General features: G+C 36.2%; 2 protein-coding genes across 2 annotated transcripts; both read right to left on the bottom strand.

The window, feature by feature from the left end:
* Nucleotides 1-125: 125 nt before the first annotated feature.
* Nucleotides 126-7,530, bottom strand: LOC112500840 (AUGMIN subunit 4). The gene is made up of 13 exons (XM_025104435.1): nt 7,210-7,530; nt 7,064-7,111; nt 6,612-6,737; nt 5,446-5,793; nt 4,452-4,548; nt 3,739-3,784; nt 3,495-3,588; nt 2,641-2,712; nt 2,324-2,382; nt 1,503-1,571; nt 1,356-1,407; nt 676-753; nt 126-307 (listed from the first exon to the last, which is right to left on the bottom strand). The coding sequence occupies exons 1-13, from the start codon at nt 7,336-7,338 to the stop codon at nt 239-241; spliced, it is 1,287 nt and encodes a 428-aa protein (XP_024960203.1). The 5' UTR covers nt 7,339-7,530; the 3' UTR covers nt 126-238.
* A 1,485-nt stretch (nt 7,531-9,015) lies between these two features.
* LOC112500995 (aconitate hydratase, cytoplasmic-like) lies at nt 9,016-18,477 on the bottom strand. The gene is made up of 20 exons (XM_025104619.1): nt 18,114-18,477; nt 17,274-17,378; nt 16,735-16,895; nt 16,565-16,657; nt 16,034-16,219; nt 15,685-15,846; nt 14,654-14,798; nt 14,386-14,528; nt 14,211-14,267; nt 14,055-14,134; nt 13,866-13,941; nt 13,499-13,684; nt 13,311-13,378; nt 12,682-12,800; nt 12,456-12,577; nt 11,901-11,999; nt 11,333-11,812; nt 11,107-11,205; nt 10,319-10,561; nt 9,016-9,443 (listed from the first exon to the last, which is right to left on the bottom strand). The coding sequence occupies exons 1-20, from the start codon at nt 18,379-18,381 to the stop codon at nt 9,375-9,377; spliced, it is 2,961 nt and encodes a 986-aa protein (XP_024960387.1). The 5' UTR covers nt 18,382-18,477; the 3' UTR covers nt 9,016-9,374.
* Nucleotides 18,478-20,048: the final 1,571 nt, after the last annotated feature.

Below are 20,048 nucleotides of genomic sequence, written 5' to 3'. Positions count from 1 at the left end.
AGAGTCGTTGCCCTCACTTGCCAGCCCCTTATGGTTCCACACAAGACCATACGGTCAATTTTTTGATCAAGAAGTTTATTTCCACTTGAAGGCATTAGAAGATGTTAGAACTAAAAACAGGGATAGAAGCAGAAAGAGCAAGGCTTCTCATTCACAATGCAATGATCAAAATTCATACATATTGTAATAGAACACATACGATACAACACAAAAGACGAAGCTGAATAGTTAGTTATATTTAAGCGTTAGGTAAACGGTGGAGGTCCATTTCGACTTGGTGAATCGTCCACTGCATATTCTCCAGTTTCTGCAACAATACATACATGTTTTAACCATCTTATTACTACTAATAACTAATAACCACAACAGTCGACAAACACTAAACCAAACAGACCCAGTAAATCCCACTCAAATGTAGGATCAAGAGTGTGAGATGTATACAGACCTGACATCTACCTCAATGGGTAGACAGTAGACAACACCGAACCAATTGACTTGGGGGTTAGATGTATGCATACCCAACCTCTACCTCAAAAGTAAACAATATATAACACCAAACAAAAATGACCCTGTAAATTCCATTTGGAAGTAGGGTTTGATGGTGAGATGTACATAGAAACCTGACCTCTACCTCAAAAGAGCAGACAGTGGACGAGACTGTGTTTATGCATTTACCTTTACTACATCCTGGTATTGTCTTGCAATTGTGTCAAAATGCGGGTCAACCCCTTGATATTCACGAAGCCGTGTCACCTACAAGCAGTCGGGTCAGTATAAAAAATGCACGTGTTAGCTTGCCAAAGCCTATGATCCCAATACTGAAACTACAATCAATCTAAACATTTCATTTTTCTTTAACAAGGAAGCCTATGTCCACTTTAACTCTTCTTAATGTTCAATGGAGTAAGAGCATCTCCAACAGTTTCTCCATAATATCTCCAAAATGGAGAAGCAAAACTCAAAAGTTTCCAAAAATAAAAATGTCCATCTTGAAATTTCCAACATTTATTAGGTAGGTTGGGGAGTTTTTCTTTGGTAGGATAAAAGAACATCACTCTCTCTTCCTCCATTTAATTTTGGGGATTTCTCCAAATTTGTAGAAATCCCCCCCCCCCCCCTAATCTCTCCATTTTGGAGAAACTGTTGGAGTAAAAATAGAATCTAAAAACTCGAAAATCTCATATTTGTCCATTTTTGGAGGAGCTATTTGAGATGTCCTAAAGAGTAACCAACCCAAACAAGCCGATATGGTCTAGGGGGTGGGATGTACGGAGGCTTGACCTCTACCCAGATGGAGTAAAGAAAACACGATTAAGGATCAATGAAAAAAGGACAACGATGCAAGATAAACGTACGGCTTTGTTGTATGCAAGTGAAGCTTCTTCTGTAGCTTCAACCAGATATTTCCTGTAACAAACGTTAAAATGGATAAGCATACGATTAGAAAAAGTTTGTTTAAATTAGGAATTGAAAAGAATCTAAAAAGACATCAGCATCTTTACCTTATCTTATGCAGTGCTGGAACTGATTCCTGAGTGTAAGTCTCAAGCAGGAGAATATGCTCCAATACTCTGAAGAAACGAAAATAGCCAACGGCCTCAGAGCAGAGATAGCATCATGAACTGCTTATAAGTTATACGTACACTTTTAGGGAGTGACCGACTTTGAAAGAATACACGACTAGCATACTTTCAGATTTCAGAGGGACATTTATAGCATTTGGAAGACCACATCAGGTTTACTTTCGGAGAACGATGCTAGTTAAAACCCTCCAAAGGAATATTTTTTTACTTATATAATATTTATATATGGCAAATACTCATGCACGCTCCTCACCTTTGATGAGGTTTGAACCCTTTGACCTCCAGAGAGGCTGTGTTATAACAGTAATGGTCTCTATGTTAGCAGCTTAATGGGACTCGCAGCCTATTCGGTAAGCTATACGTTGACTGTTTGGTAGTGGCTTAACAATATAGAAAGTGGCTTATTCAATAAAATTCTAAGAGGAGCTTTATGCAAAAAGCCACGTTTTTTACAAACCTGCCCTTCACAATTAAAGAACACGCTCATTCCATCTATGGAAAAACCCTCCCAAACAAAAACCCTCCCAACCTATAGACATATTAATCTACACATACAACTTTATGCATACAAGACTTAATGGAAAACCAACCAAACATCCCCCTAACTTTCAAGTACCACTAGGCCAATGACCCCTTTGGTGCCAAAGGAATTTTACAAGTAATACTTTAACATGCATGTAGATATGGAATATGCTTAATGCATGAACGGCTTAGATATTACAGAGAATAAAGAGACGGACCTCAATTTGGCGCTCATTGTTTCACACCGTTTGCATAACCAAGTCTTTTGCAGTTCATCCTACAAAAATTCCATATACATAATGTTTATCGTGCACTGGACTTCACATGGCACTAGACAAAACATGAAATAGTTAAAATCAAACCAAACGAACCCACTCGAAAGTAGGGTGCGGGAGGGGTAAGATGTCCGCAGGCCTTACCTCAACCACTAGGATCAAGAGGCCGGTTCAATGAAGACCCTCGATTTATGCACGAAGTAAAGGTGTGTGCAAACAGACAATAAGATAGGTAATATAACATGAAAGATTTCCCTCACGTATTTATGTTGATGTTGCAACTTCAAATCTTTCACAAGCTTAATAAGCACACCAAGTATCTGCTCCAACACCTTCAGAAGCAAATGTGATTTCAAATCAGCCAATCATCACAATTATAGATTCTATATTATCATCTTAAGCTTACTTGATCTAAGGGGCTATTTGTTAGCAGCTTAATGAGCTCAATGATTGTTTGGTAGTGGCTTAATAATATATTAAGTGACTTATTCAGTAAGCTTGGGGGAGGGACTATATGCAGAAAGTCAAGTTTTTTTCCAAACCTGCCCCTCCCATTTAAAAAATACGCTCCTTCCATCTATGAAAAATCTCTTCCATACAAAAACTTCCTCAAACTATACAGACATCAGCAAATACAACTTTATCCATACAAAAAGTGGCTTAATAATAAAAGTAGCTTATTCAGTAAGCTTTTAGGGGGAGGCCTTTATGCAGAAAGTCAAGTTTTTTCCAACCCTGCTCCTCCCAATTAAAAAACACGCTCCTTCCATCTATGAAAAAAATCCTTCCATAGAAAAACTTTCTCCATCTATACAGACATCAGCAAATACAACTTTATCCATACAATATGGAAAACCAACCAAACAGCCCCTAAAAAACACTCCCTCCGTCCCATAATAAGTGTTCCCATTTCTATTTTAGTTTGTCCCAAAATAAATGTCCACTTTCAAAAGTAAATGCTTACTTAAAAGTTAAAATTGTCATTTTGTTAATTAAGAAGTGTAATAACTACATATTTTTAAAACTGTGCTTTTTTCATTGTGGACATTTATTTTGGGATGGAAAGACTATTGCAAGCAACTTCAGCTAAATTGATGTGGTTATTATTACATACATTGTAATATTCTGCAAACTTTCTGTCGGCAGAATATAGATCTTCACGTAAAGCTGCTTCTTCTCTTTCTATCTCCTCAATAATTAACTTTACCCTGTTTAAGATAATTAAGAAGAGTGTATATGAATCCTCGGATACAATAGCTTCCTATTGCATTCATTAACATGAAGTGGAGGTTTTGATCCGTCAGTATGAACGGGTTAACATGAGATCACTAAATAAGAAGAGAAAAAAGATTACAAACCTTTCTGGAAGCCGAGCACTTGAATTTTGACTACCGGTTGAAGAATCTGCAACACAGGAAACAATTCAACGTCTTCCAATATTTACCGCATTATATACAAGCTCGTTGAGTTGTCGGATGACAATAAAGTAAGATGGTCGGTTATCCAAAAAATGTAAAAAAGAAGAATGTACACAAAATCATACATATGTCCTAAATCTGAATTATATTAGAGCATCTCCAACAGATTCTCTAAAATAGAGAAAATAAAGATTTTGTTCTCTATTTTGCTCCAACAGATTCTTTATATTGTTATCTAGAACAGAGAAAACTTCAAGTTTAGAGAATTCTCTAAAACTTGATGGGAGGAAAGAGACTTCCCACCAATGATATTAAATTATTATTATTTTATATCAAGTTTTTTTAAAAAGTGTCTTCAGATGATAAAACTATAGAATATTTTAATAATAAAGTAAATATTGAAATCTCTAACATAGAGAATCTGTTGGACATGAATGTAATCATTTTAGAGATTTAAACTTTTTGTTCTCTATTTTAGAGAAATTATAGAGAATTTGTTGGACATGCTCTTAAGACATCCACTATATCAAATGTAATGCAAATCTTGGTAGGGGGAACTGGGATGTAACGTATCATCAAAAGGGGCATCACGGATAGATAAATATTTAGATTCATGTGTGTGTCCAAGGAGAGTCATAGTGAGAGAGACTGACCCAAGTCATCTATAAAAGCATCAGCTAACTTGTCACATTTAACCTTTAAGCGAATCTCAATCTCACGAAGAAGTGGCATTTGGTATTCCGCCACATCCTACAACAATTGAAAAGTAAGTCCTTATTGTTTGATCAATATTGCATGAGCACAAATGTAGAAAAACACACACAAAGCAAACTAAACAATTTCATGGAAAGATGTAATATATACACATTCGTTAACATGTCATTACATACAGCCGGGCAGCCCCAGTGCACCGAAGGGCCTTGGCTTTGCAAGTGTTGGGGAGGGAAATCGTTGTACACAATCTTCCCCGTGCATTTTGCAAGAGGCTGTTTTTAATACTCAAATATGTGACCTTCGAGTCACAAAGGAGAAAACTTACAGACAGATAAGATTAAGAATAAAAACAACACATAAAACTACTCGCTCCGTCCCAAATTAAATGTCCACGATGAAAAAGGTACATAGTTTTAAAATTTTGTCTAGTTATTACACTTTTTAGTTAACTAAATGACAAATTTATCCTAAATAATAGGGGGAGTACGAATTTTTATTAAGGGTAGAATTGGAAAGGAGGCACTTACTTTTGAAAGTGGACACTTATTTTGGAACAAACTAGGGGTTGTTTGATTGGTTTTCCATTAAGTCATGTATGAATAAAGTTGTCTGTGTGGATTCATTTGACTGTATAGATTGAGAAAGTTTTTGCTTAAGAGGGTTTTCTCATAAATGGAAGGAGCGTGTCTTTTAATCGGGGAGGGCAGGTTTGGAAAAATTTGACTTTCTGCATAAAGCTTCCCCTTAGAAACCTAGTGAATAAGCCACTTTCTAAATCATTAAGCACTAACAAACAGTCATGTATAGTTGACTGAATAAGCTGTGAGTCCCATTAAGTTCGTTAAGCTGTTAACAAACAGGCACTAAATAGGAATGTGGACACTTATTTTTGGATGGAAGGAGTATATCCTTAAGAAGTTAGTGTCATATTACCATCTGCAATGGCGCACGTTGGACCTGACTTTGCCACAAATAACCTGGTGTTATTCCGAGAAACCGGTTAGGAACACCACCAACTCCAGGATCTCCAACGTCAGAAGCAGCGGTAGGAAACGCATTGTTTGTTGAGCTACCCGTGTTTATTGCAGAAATGTTTGTATAGTTACTTGAGTTTGAGCTTATTGTGACATTGGTAGTTGTACTATCAAGAGAGCTTCTTGATAACACACTCCATTTCTCTATTTCTTCCTCATGAACCTCGCCGTCTTTTGAAATTAGAGGAAGTCTCAGTCTCTGAGCAGCTTCTGCAACAACCAATCGATGCTCAAGCGCCTCATATACCTGAAGAAAATATAAAAATAACACATTCATGATGTCCAGAGTTACCTGCTCAAAGTAAAGGCCATCATAGTATACCACAACCGCTTAGTCATTAATATCCAATTGATAAGCATATTGTCTGCTTCACATTACATGCTTACCAGGGTCAGACCCAGTATGGTGCATTCGATGGCACGGGCCACCACTTCGTTTGTCCGTCGTAGTGTAGAAAACCTTAGGGTCGTGAAAGGTGCCACCATATTATTTTGTTGGGTGCAACTATATATTCCTTGAAACTACAATAATAACCCAAGTTTCTCTTGGTAGAGTTGGTTTGCAGTCTTTTCTCCCCTTCCAGGCGCGGGTTCGAATCCCGTTCTTATCATTTTCATAGTTTTTAGCTTTTAATTCCAAGTTTATTATGTTTCTGGAAAAAAAAATTGGAATACAAGACTCGGACACAAGACCCCACATACAAAAAGCAAGAAACTAACCAACAGACAATGATGATTTTGTAAAAAAAAATACCCATAGCTTCATTTTTTATGGTCAAATGGTGGCACCACTTGAAAAAGATGAAATTAAGCAACAAAAATCAAACTTTTAGGAGCTGCAAATGACGGTTCACTTGATTGAAAGTGTAATACAAGCAAAATGTCAAGAGTGGCATCAGAATTAGATGTATCAGGCATTGACATCTCCGTTTTCTAGTTCCCAGGTTCCTTCCATACCCACCTCCGAATAACAATAACAGCTTGTTTGCATCAAATACGATGAAAAAATATGAACGAAATGTGTAAAACTAGGTAAATTGGAAACATAAAAGATTTATATTAGACCTGAGGAGAACTCTTGAGGCCAAGATTGGAGTGTAGACCATGTACGTCTCGAATGCCTCCAAGATTGGCCACTGAAACAGCCTGTTGATAATCTTCAACCATGCCAATTGCTTCACAGTAAATAGCCTACATTGTAAATCAACAGACTAATAAACAACTAAAACAAAACATAATCCCCCAAATAATTTCCACATTTTGATTGCAAATCTCTAACCCTAATAACTAATTTTCTAACCAAATGATTACTAAAGGGTGAAATCTATACCAATTCTGAAGTTAAGTAATAACTGATTTCAAAAGCCAAAATGTGGCCTTTTTTGTTGACGGATTGAGGACAAATTCCATTCCAACATTGTACATCATGATACGGAAAACAAAACCAGATTGAAAAGTAAACCCTAGTTCGTAAAAAATCAAGCATACAAATGCATATTAATAAGAAATTAGCATACCATAGCTTCCAAATAACGTAGTCTTTCTCTCGACATTTCCTCTCGCGCCTGAAACATCAATCAACAAATTGAAATAAACCATTGAAAAAAACATGAAATTGCAATGGATTGATTACGTATAAATCTGCGAGTGAAATCGATCGTACAAGTTGGAGATCGTTGTAGACAGACTTGGAGACGAGGGATCCATCAGGAGCTAAGCAGTGACGCTCCAATTGATCAATCAATTGGATTACATCTGGTGGGAGGTTTTGGCCGCCTCCTCCCTTGGCCATTTTTGGTTGCTTATTTGTTTTTCAAAAATCTAACGATACCTTCTACTGTTGTGTGCACACATCGGCCGGCCGACAAACCACTAGTTTGAATTGGAATCGTGATTGAATAAAATAGTTACCGGTGGTCGGAGATGTGATCTGCGGTGGTTTGGTAAAATGGATGACTATATATATAAATTTTCTGATGTTTATTCATTAAATTTGAAACAACACCTAAAGATGGTCGTAAGAAAGATTTTGGGGATTTTTGACGGATTGATGCACAATGAGATTTCTGTCGTAAAAAAATTATAATTGATTATGCATAAATACAATTTATTAAAGCTTTATTTTTTAATTCGTATAATTAACTATAAATAAATATAATCAAATTTTGGATAAATATCTCATTTAAATATAAAAAATATAAAATATAATTAGTATAATCATTGACTTCTAATATAATCATTATCTTTATAAAAATTATATTGTTAAACCAAAAATAAATTACTTCGTTATTAAACCTAAATTAGATTATAATAAAACTTTGAATTAAATAAATTGTACAAAAAACGAGAACTTTTAAATAGTTATCTTGATATTAATATCGATATATTTTTTTCAAAATTTTATGATATCTTCAAATATATTTTTATTCAAAAGTAAAAAAAATAGAGACAAAAATAAAACGAAACATTAAAATAAATATGTATCCCGTTGCATTGTACGAGTACGTTTCTAGTTATAATTAAAAATTGAATTAAAGAAGTTACACAAAAAAAACGAAAACTATTAAATACTTAATTTAATATACTAATATCGATTTATTTTTTCAAATTTCTATGTTATCTTCAAATTTAAATTTCATTAAAAAAAACATTATCGTTTTCTCAAAACCACATAAAATCGTATTATATCGATAGAGAGAAAAAATAACAACTAAACACTGAAATCGAGATTTATCTCGTTACATTAACGAATACCCTTCTAGTGTTTAAATAATGCATATGTTTAGCAGTTTCAATAATATATGAAAAGCTAGATTTTAAATGTTTATGTGCGAGATACGAGTTTAAAATTAGTTTATTGGTATTTCAATGTTACCTGATAAAACTCGATGTAGGTTCGATGATAGTTCAATTGATGTGATATATAAATTTGATCTGCTCTTTTATAACATTATCACTCGATAACAGTCAGATAATTATAAAGTTGACATTTACATGTTCAATTATGGTTTCACGAAAAAACCCAATAAAGCTCGATATATATTCGATAATAGTTTAATAAACATATGCTTCATATTCATATAGCCACCATTTTCAAAGTGTACAAATAATACATTTTGGAATGACCATGCTAAATGCACCCCCTTTTTTCTAATTTTCTCATCTTACATCAACACTCTCACTATTCACCAAAACACTTATCCAATAAGCACTTATCACTAAGAATCAACACTTAGTTACCTTACCGGATAAGATTATATTCTATCAAAACAGCATCATATACAAACAATTTATCCAATAAGCACTAACTGAGTAAGAATCATCACTCTCACTTACCAGATGGTCCTTCCCATCGCTCTTACATGTAAACTCCTCAGTCCTTACCATTTTTATTTGGTAAGATAAATGATCCAGCAAACACTTACCAGTTAAGCGTTTAATAAACGACCCTTTCCTTACATTTTTAATGTATAATTGATCTGATTCTGATATAAATAGGCGTGCATATGATCTCTCCTTCTCAAAAGACATGTTTAAATTGGAAAGTCAAAGTTGCATTAAAAGCTAAAGCATTGAAAATAGCATGAATAAATAACTCAAATCCTTCATTGTTTTGGCAAACATTTGTTAATTACTGCCGTGATGATCAGTATCTGGTTCGAAAGGATGATCAGCCACACTGGGACCGAGACACGGCCCAGACTCCTACGGGAAACAGCAGTGCTACCAAAATCTTCAATCTTACCAACAAGTACAGGAAGAACACAACTCTTTTATTCAGAATGCAAAAACACAAAGTGTAGCATTTTGGAACTCCAACCATGGCTTCTATTTCTTTATCAGGTTCCTGATTACATATGGAAGGATTCCACCATGGTCAAAGTAAGTCAACTCTACCTGCAAATACAAACTCACAGATATTACCACTTACAATTCTTCTACCTCATCAATAAAGAGTAAACCACGGACTTTCGTCCCTAGAGTTTGTTGTTTATAACTATTTCCATCCCTGGTCTTTAAAAGTTGTTTTTTTAGTCGTCGTGGTTTCCATTTCATTACGCTTTTCGTCTCTGAGACTTAACAAAGTCAGAAAACGTACGTTAAAGCTCTTGTAGTTTGTATTAAAGGAAAAGGTGAAAGGAAACCGAAAGGGAGTGGGTGGGGTTGGGTGGGGTAGATTATGTTGTATTTTTTTTATAAAAGCTTTAATAATTTGTACTAAAACTTCAATAGCTCGTATAATGATAAACATTTAATAAAAATGAAAAATAATAAATAAAAAGACCGTATTACCCCCTAACTTAAGGGACTTTTCTAACTTTGTTAGCCTCGGGAATGAAAAGTGAAACTAAAACCACAGCGACTAAAAAAAGCAATATTAGAAGATCGGGGATAAAAATAGTTATATGCAACAAACTACAGGGACAAAAATCATAGTTTGCTCTCTAATAACTGAAATCGACAGATATAGCCAATCAGCAAAAATAGGGTTTCACTTTTTAGCCATTTTCTAAACCAAATTCACTTCGGTTTTCGGGCAAAAAATATATAAGAATCCTTAAGCAGAAGTGATTTTATGCGTAGGGATTCCACTTTCTGCGTAAGGATTCTTTTTTTCTCCTTTTTTGGGCGAAAAACCGATCCTTGAGCATATGCGCAAGCCTTCTACAAAAGAATCGGCTAAATAGTGAAACCACCTATCAGCTTTGGATATTTATGTAAATTTCTCCTCAAATAAATACTGGTCAGAAAGAGTTAGACGATGGGCATACCTGTGTGTCAAATCGCACTGTACATGTGAAAGATTTACCATTGTCGGTTGTAACCGTAACATCTTGACCAGGCTTTATGTCGCTGGCTTTTGATGGTAGGTCTATTGTGTAACGTTCATGGCCAGTCAACCCTAGAGTGTCTGCATCTTCCCCAGCCTTGAAACACAATGGGATGATGCCCATTCCAACCAGGTTACTGCGATGGATTCTCTCAAAACTTTTCGCTATAACCGCTTTCACTCCCTGAAAATGTTCAGAATCCAAGTGCTCGCATCAAATTGCTATTTACTACCCTGCCTACCACCTCTTACCAACCGGTCAGAGATGATGCTGTTTACCTAGCCTCTTTTACGATCCATGATGCTGACCTGGTAAGCTGTGGGAGGACTCATAGGGGCTATTTGGTTGGTTTTTCATTAAGTCCTTTATGAATAAAGTTGTCTCTGTGGATTAATCTGTGTGTATAGGCTGGGAAGGTTTTTGTCTCATAGAAGGAAGGAGTGTGTTTTCTAATTGGGAGGAGCAGGTTTAGGAAAAACTTTGGCTTTCTACATAAAGCTCCCCCCCCCCCCTTTCTTAAAAGCTTAGTAAATAGCCACATTCTATATCATTAAGCCACTACCAAACGGTCATGTATGGCTGACCGAATACGCTGCGAGCCCCGTTAAGCCAAGGCCCTTACACGGTCAGTGATTAGTGCTGGCCCATACAGCCCTCTTACTTGTTAGCGCTTAACCGGTTTGTGTTGGTAAACGGACCCTAAGAAAGGAAGTCAAATAATTCCTTACCTGTAACATTGGACCCTTGGCAGCCCAGTCCCGGGAACTGCCGCTTCCATATTCAGCTCCAGCCAAAACAATAGTGTCCTGCCCAGCCTCTTTATACCTCTGTAACATTCAAACGCCAAATCTCACTATAAATCAACTTAAAAATGAGTAAACGGCGTCATGAAGGTTACATATTCAAGGAAATTCGACAAATTCAAAGGTTCAGAACAGGATAAACGAACAATACCGTTGCTACATCGAACACAGAAAGCTTCTCTCCTGTGGGAATGTGAATGGTCTTAGGGCCCACCTCCCCATTTAATAGCTTGTTAACAATGCGGATATTCGCAAACGTTCCTCTCGCCATTACTTCATCGTTCCCACGACGGCTACCATAAGAGTTAAAGTCCTTACGGTCAACCCCACGCTCAAGGAGGAACTTGGCAGCCGGGCTATCCTTATGGATACTGCCTGCTGGAGAAATATGGTCGGTGGTGATACTATCACCGAAATTGAGCAGGCAATAAGCATCCTTCACTCCATGTGGACCTGGTGGGTCCATGGTCATGTCCTTGAAATACGGCGGTTCATGAATGTAGGTTGACTTAGGGTCCCACGAATAGAGACTGGATGAAGGGACGGATAACTTATTCCACATTGGATTTCCCTGTGTGATAGCCTCGTAGGTACTCTTGAACATATCGGGCAGCACACTTGACTGGACCACCTGTCAAATTACCATAATTCTCATTTCAATCGAGATCTATCTTGGGCCTAGACCGGAAGGAAACAAAGATCCGAAGACCTAAAAGTACCTCAGCAATTTCTTCGTTACTCGGCCAAACATCCTTGAAATACACACTCTTTCCATCCTTTGTAGTTCCAATTGGCTCCTTTTCGAAGTCGATGTCAACCTAAAACACGACATGCAACCCCATAAATGATTAAGCATCAACTACCAGAATCATCAACCTTCTATTCTTCAAGGCAGAAAAAGGAACAGATAAGTGTCGATTAATCTATCTCTATAGATCGGAGAGGTTTTTATTTGGGAAGATTTCTTCATAGATGGAATGAGCGTGCTTATTAATTGGGATGGACAAGTTTGGAAAAAAAAACTTGGCTTTCTCCATAATGCTCCCTCGTAAAAGCTTACTGAATAAGGCACTTTCTATATCATTAAACCACCTACCAAACAGTCATGTATAGCTGACCGAATTAGTTGCGAGTCCCATTAAGCTCGTTAAGCTTCTAACAAACAGCCCCTTATTTTGGGTGGGAGGGAGGGACTAATAAGATAATTTACATACGACACTTTACAAGCTTGCACAAAAGAGCTGCAAAACCAGACATTTAAATTTTCCACATACCGTGCCAGCAAGAGCATAAGCCACAACCAAAGGAGGTGAAGCAAGATAGTTGGCTCGTGTCAGAGGATGAACACGTCCTTCAAAGTTTCGGTTTCCGGAAAGCACTGCTGCAGCAACAATATCTGCAAGAGACCACAAAATGCTAAAAAAAACACCAAGGATCTGGATGATACATTCTCAAGCTAAATTTTGATGAACCTCTTAACACTTGACATTACAATCTTACCATTGTCTGCAATTGCAGAGGCAACCGACTCATGTAGATCTCCGGAGTTCCCAATACACGTTGTGCAGCCATAGCCCACTATATTGAATCCCTGTTGGTCCAAGTACTTTTGCAGACCACTACATAAAAGTAAGAGGAAAGCTTATCGACTAGTTGTAAGGATCTAACATTGTGTTCTCGAAACCTTTTTTATGAAAGAGAGGAAAGGGGAGAGAAGTAAAAAAAGTTGTGTTCTTGAAACTTTTTTAGGAAAGAAAGGAGAGAGGAAAGGGAAAGAAAATAATGATAAGTTTCCTCCCAAATGTGGGAGGAAAAGGGAAGAAATTAAAACCCATCAAGAAGTTACTAAAATTACAAGACTACCCAATCTTTCATTCTAAAGGATATATTTTTAGAAGGTATATCAGTAAAAGTAACATCTTTCCTTTCCTTTCCCTTATGTTCAAGAACATGAAAAATTATTTTCTTTCTTTTCCTTTCCTTTCTTTTCGAGAACACAAATAAAAAAATTATTTTCCCCCCTTTCTTTTCCTTCCATTTCTTCTCTTCTTTTTTTCCCCAAATTCAAGAACACATCGTAAGGGAAACTTTGATTTTCAAGGTGAGGAAGAAAACAAACTAATTTTTACCTCTGGAGCAAGTATTTTGTAACAACCCCAGAACCAGGAGCAAGGCTTGTTTTTACCCATGGCTTAACCTAAAACATGATGATAAGAAAGACTAGTTTAACAAAAAGAACATAAAGCAATCCTCTTACAGAAGATCAAGAAGCAAAAATGTCGCCATAAATAGAACTTTTTGAGAACCGTAAACCAACCTCCAAACCAAGTTCGCAAGCCTTCTTTGCAACAAGACCAGCCCCAAGCATGACACTAGGGTTAGATGTGTTTGTACAACTTGTGATGGCGGCTATCACAACACTACCATGCTTTAGTTCAGCAGTTTGTTCATTAAATGGAAAGCTGATGACTTTGTCTTGTGCCTCCTTCGGTACAGCAAAGCCCTGCATAAAACTTGAAACATTAAAACTAAACAGCACCAAATCCATGGTTTCCACTTTCCTTAATTGGCACTATCCTATGGTGAGAAATCTCAACTAACAAGAGCCTCAACAACAATGACAATCTAATGGGGGGAGAAATCAAATATTGCTAGTAGCAAATAAAACAATAGTCTTATTTCACCTTAAATCCAACTTTGTTATCAAGACATGAATGCCAGTCGGTCTTCATTTCTTTTATGGGAACACGGTCATGAGGCCTGTCAGCAGGAGAGTAATAATGGATTTGAGTATGAATTCAAAAATAGAAGGGGAAAACATAAAGCTATAAAAATCAGAACATGATACAATACAACATTGCAAAATGTCATACCGTTTAGGACCAGAAATACAGGGTTCAACATCACTTAGATCCAGTTGTAGATGAGATGAGTAAACTTTCTCTTGTTGAGGCTGATTCACAAGATCATTAGCAACAAATGGATAACATCAGTTTACAAATGACAAGGGCAACATGAAGGGAACTAACCTCACTATAATCGACAAACATTTTGTTTGCTCGCAAGTATGCTTCAATCATCGCCACCTACAAGAAATCAAGGCAGAAAATACCACAAAATTAATGCACTGTCAATTCCAATCTCGTTCATAATTTTATTTACTAACAAGAGAATTTCTTTCTGAATACAAAGAAGACAACTCACGGTATCATCACTTCTTCCTGTTAATTTAAGGTACTGCAACGTGACGTGATCTACCGGGAAGAAACCCATGGTTGCACCATACTCCGGTGACATATTTGCAATAGTTGCTCTATCAGCCAATGACAGTTCACGCATACCCTCACCTGCATGTACCAACCGCAACAAAGAAAAAAAGAGAAAAGGTATGACGTTCATGGCCTTGATAAATATTGGCACACTTTAAAGAAAAGATGAAAAAGGATATGATTGCTGGCTGCAGAGACATTACCGAAGAACTCAACAAATTTGCCAACAACGCCATGCTTTCTCAACATCTGGGTCACGGTTAACACCAAATCGGTAGCTGTTACACCATTTTGCAACTTTCCAGACAACTTGAATCCAACAACACCGGGCAATACCATGCTCATGGGCTGTCAATGTCAGAGAAGAGTCGATTCAATTACAACAAACATAGACATCCCAACCCATCAGCCATTATACAAAAAGGAATTTTCTCCAACTCTTAGTACTCATCAACAATAGGTTAGAATGATAAGTGAGAGGTGCAAAAATTGAAGAACCACCCAAAATGAATAGATGTTTGCATTATGTTTATACAAAGAACTTTGAAGCAAGAAAAAGACACAGAAGAAAGAAAAAAGCATCCAGAAAACACAAAGCAGGATTAGGACTACAGAATCAGACAGCTCGACCTGATTGAAAATTAATCGTAGATGCAAAGTTCAAGGCTGCTGTGAAATGAGATACTCCAGTATTCCTAGTTCAAGTATTTGCCTCCCGTATTTAGAAGTATATATTGTACAATTCACATCCCAAAACCAACCATATAGACTAAGATTTACCTTAGAAGTTAGAACTTGAACATATCAGTATAACTAAATCCCAAAGTTTTTCCAACTTATCACCACTGATCTATAAGATCACATCACCTTGGAGATGGCAACACAAAAAGGATTTATTTCAGACTCAAAGCATGGTTTGGACAATTGATCTTATGCTCTTATAATACAAGATCATATCACCCAGCAGATGGCTAACACAAAATAGACTCGTTTCAGACTCAAATCACGGTAAGGTTGATGAAGCTGGACACTAGAACATTTTCAAGAATAACGTGCTATAAGTTGGAACATCCTTGAAAAGGACGCTTTTAAATGGGTTCGAGAAACTAGAGGGGTCCGAGTCATCCAAGCACAAAGTTGATATTTCATTTCACCAAACAAGATTGAACCACTCAAAGATTCGACTGCAACTTTGCAACTCCATATAAGTTGGACAACTTGTAAAACACTATACCTGTCCAAGCATTGTTGCCTCTGCTTCAATTCCTCCTACTCCCCAGCCAGCCACTCCCAATCCATCGATCATCGTTGTGTGGGAATCAGTTCCAACAACACTATCAGGATATAGAAGCCCATCAGTGTTGAAGACAACTCGACCAAGATACTCCAGATTGACCTGGAGATATAAAAATAACCTGCTTAGTCTCGGATTCTAGTAGAGGTTTCCAAACATATGAAGATTGAAGGCAAAGAAGAAAGAGAAAAGTGCACGCTAAAACAAACATTTAAGAACTTGCCAGATTGAATGTGGAATGAGCCATGCACTACAACCATGTGCTTTGAATGTGTAAATCTTTTTTTACCTGGTGAACAATACCAGAACCAGGAGGAACAACAAGCATGTTGTCGAAGGCATGTGATCCCCATTTAAGGAAGGCAAACCGCTCATTGTTGCGCTGAAATTCAAGGTCCATGTTTGCTTGGACAGCATTTGCACTCCTTGCGACATCAACCTGAACGGAATGGTCGATCACAAGGTCTACTGGCACCTGGAAAAATCAATATTTCAAATCATGAAATAACTATCAATGCTCCAAGAATATGCCATCATGGGGAGTTATGTCCAATATACAGCATATTATAGGTTTGTGAAATTAGCATTTCTATATTGCAATAAGATCAGTTAGTATACCTCCATCATACGAACAAATACAAAATGTCAATGATGAAACAAATAAGCCATAATGAAGAATTTAGTGTGAAAAAAGACATGATATAGAAAAAGGGCAAATGGCTGAACTCAAATAAACAACCACCATGACGGAAAGACTAATGTGTAGACTAATCACATGTGGCAATGCTTCATAACGACAAGTAGATGAAATATTACTCACCAATGGGTTGATCTTCTTAGAGTCACCACCAAGCCTGTTCATTGCATCTCGCATACAAGCAAGGTCAACTACAGCTGGAACTCCAGTAAAATCCTAAGGAAATATCATGCATTATTTAAAAAGAACAAACAATGGCAAACTAATATACTTGCATATATAATACCACTTACCTGTAAGAGAACACGAGCAGGTTTAAATGGAATCTCCACTTGCTTTGGTGAAGTGTTTTCCCAGTCAATAATCTTTTCAACATCATGCTTGGTAACTTGAAAGTTATCACAATTGCGTATGGCAGACTCCAGAAGAATCCTGATAGAATATGGGAGCTTGTCTGCAACCATGTAAAGGAAAAAACAAGATGTCAACACATGAAAGGATTAAGTAATTGCCAAATAATAGTAAACAAACAGATTGAGGGATCCTCCAATGATTACTCTGACTAGTACTAATAATAATAATAATTACACTGTCAGTTTGTGAACTTGATCACAAACCACATGAGTTAACTGAAGAAGAACCAAAGAACTTAACAAAAGGTCATGTTCTGTTCTGTATCCACTCACCCAAACAAGAGGCATATTGATAGTTAGCATTAGAAAATCTATTTGAGCAGTTACTGGATCATATAGAGACAACTGGTAACATAAAACAGGCTAAGACAGAGAAGAAGAAAAAACTATATCCTGTGAGCACAAGTTCTTGTCCTTACCGATCCTAGGATCATTTAGAGCAGGAAGACTGTAAAACTTTCCGAACTCGCCTCCTCCAGGCCTGGGGAGAGTAGTGAATATGCCCTTGAAAGGATTTTCAGAAGCTGCATAGATTTAAGGAAAAAATTTAGTATAGAATAAAGCAAAAAAGCACCAAAATATAACAAATGTTTTTTTCCCTTCACCACATTGACCACCTCCTTGAATCAATGAAAAGTTCCAATACCCAATAAAATTAGACAGTAGTACATGTACCATGGCCATAAGATTGGATTCCAAGCGATCCAAATATGTAAGCAATCAGCAACCATTTAAGTAGGGCAGTCAATAACTTTTTTTATGGGAACAACAAAAGCGAATCAGATAAAGTTCTAATCAGCACTACAAAACTATAAAGTTAATATTCCCCTCGGATCCAGAAAAAAAGCATGTACCCACTTTGATTCAAACACAGTTGCAAGCAAAAGTGGTAAAATCTCGGAATCAAATTTGCAACAAATCCAAATAAACATTGATTTGACATTTTAAAAAGTTTGATCTAAAAAATCAAGGCATGGTTTCTTATTTTTGGAACTGGACGAGCAACCTAGAAGTCTAAAACGATTGCTTCATAAGTCCAACCATCGAGTAAACCTCCAATACAATCGTGTTTGTAGACCGTTTGTTGACAAGGACTGAATTAATGATAAATTAAGAAACCGTTATCAACTAATTAAAGAACTGAAAATGAAGAATCGAATGACGAAAAAGTAAAGACTGGTATACTCTTTATTCAAGTAATCTTACAACATCAAATCAATGAAGAATCGGTCTAAATTAATTGAGGTTTATAGATATACCCATGGAAACGATGTTTCGTTGAAACTGTTGAAGGACAGGAGTAACGGTTCCGATCTGAGCCCTAAGAGTGAGAGATGATTTCCAGCCAACACCGTGACTCCACCGTGAAACAGAACGGAACGCCGATGACGTGCTCAGCGATCTGAACGGCAAAGATGGAAATGAAGCTCTAGAGAGAAAAAGAGAAGAGGGTTTTGAGAAACGAACTCTAGAAGAAGCTCTAAGAATTGCAGATGAAGATGATGAAGTTGTGATCGCTATATGCATCACGATTGTCAGAAGAAAAAGGAAAAAATAAAACCCTAAAAATTAAAAGTGGAGAGAGAAAGAGAAGAGGTCGGCCATGGCTGCGCTTCTGAGAGTGGAGCTTGAAAATGAGGGTGTTCGTGTGTTGGAAGGCGTACGGTAGGGAGGGTGAGGGTGAGCAGATGAGTGATAATGGACGGTGAGATTTGTATGTGGAGAAACATGAACGGTGTTGATGAGGGATTTGAGTATGGTTTTGACCGTGTCTGACGGCTTGGTTAATTGATAGTTTGAGCTCCGCTCGGCTTGAGTCGGCTGAAAGTAAAACAAGTGTGGGATGCACACTCCATTTTACCTACCTCATTTTTTTTTTTACTTTTTTAATTTTTTTTTTCCCATTGTTTGTGGGTGGTTGAATAAATTGACAATTATACCTAAAAGTGTGTGCAATGCAATCTTTTGATGGTGTTGTACAAGGTGTGAATTATTTTATCAAAAGATGACATCATTTTATTAAAAAAATAAATATAAAAAAAGATTTTAAACTGTGATATCATTTGATTAAAAAAATAATACTAACATGATTTGAATTCGAGTCTAAGGCAGAATAAGAGCTTTGCAAACCAACTCTACAAAATAAAACTTGTTCACATTGTAGTTTCAAAATACATACGGTGGCACACAACAAATTAATATAGTTGCATCTTTCACGAACCTACATTTTTTTTACACTTCGACGGAGAAATAATACGGTGGCAAGTGCTACCATTGGCACCACTATAGGTCTTGTCCCTGGTGTCAATGAGTCGAGATGAGTTAGGGAGTAGGTTATTTAAGTCGGATTCTAGTTTGAATAACTTTTTTTAAGATAAGGTCTGAATTTGAATATTAATTGAGTTACTGAGCTCGAGTTCAATGTGGGTTTATGGGCTTGTATTCGTGATTGGTTAAATCGTTTATTAATTTGAGGTACATAAATTTAAACATAAAACTTTAATAAGTTGTATTTACACATATTTACTTGTAATCTTAAACTTTAAGTAATATATTAATAAACAATACTTTATACATAAATAATAATTTTTAAAATTTTTTATTAAAATTCTTTATAATACAGAATAGATAAATATAAATATGATCATAAATGTTTTAAAATTATCGGCAACTATATATTTCTAAATTAAGATAAATAGGAAATATGAGATGATATTTTGAATTTACGTGTGGCCGCGAAACATGTGCCACGAGGAAATGGATGAAAAGATGGATATTCCTATTTGCTAGTCCCAAAGAAAATGACGTCATTTATTATGTCATCCCTATCTTTTACATTATTTTCTTCCCAACCATGAAATCCCATCATTTGACCTATTCACATTTATGGGATGTGATCAAACATATATCCCAGATAATGTTATATATATATTTTTTATATAATTAAAAGGATACTCGATAATATAGTAAGATATATCTTGATTATTCGTACAATGTAATAAGATATATCTTAATTTTAATGTTTCGTTTTATTTATTTTTGTCTTAGTAGATATTATAATATGGTTTTATGTGATTTTGAAAAAGCGATAATATTTTTATTTTTGAATAAAATATAAATATAAAAAATATAATAAAAAAAATAAACTATTTTTTGATATTAGTACAAACTAACTATTTAAAATTTCTCTTTTT

The sequence above is a fragment of the Cynara cardunculus genome (assembly GCF_001531365.2).
Source record: "Cynara cardunculus var. scolymus isolate 2C chromosome LG 17, CcrdV1, whole genome shotgun sequence".
Lineage (NCBI taxonomy): Eukaryota > Viridiplantae > Streptophyta > Magnoliopsida > Asterales > Asteraceae > Cynara > Cynara cardunculus.
This window is presented reverse-complemented; position numbering and strand designations above follow the sequence as displayed.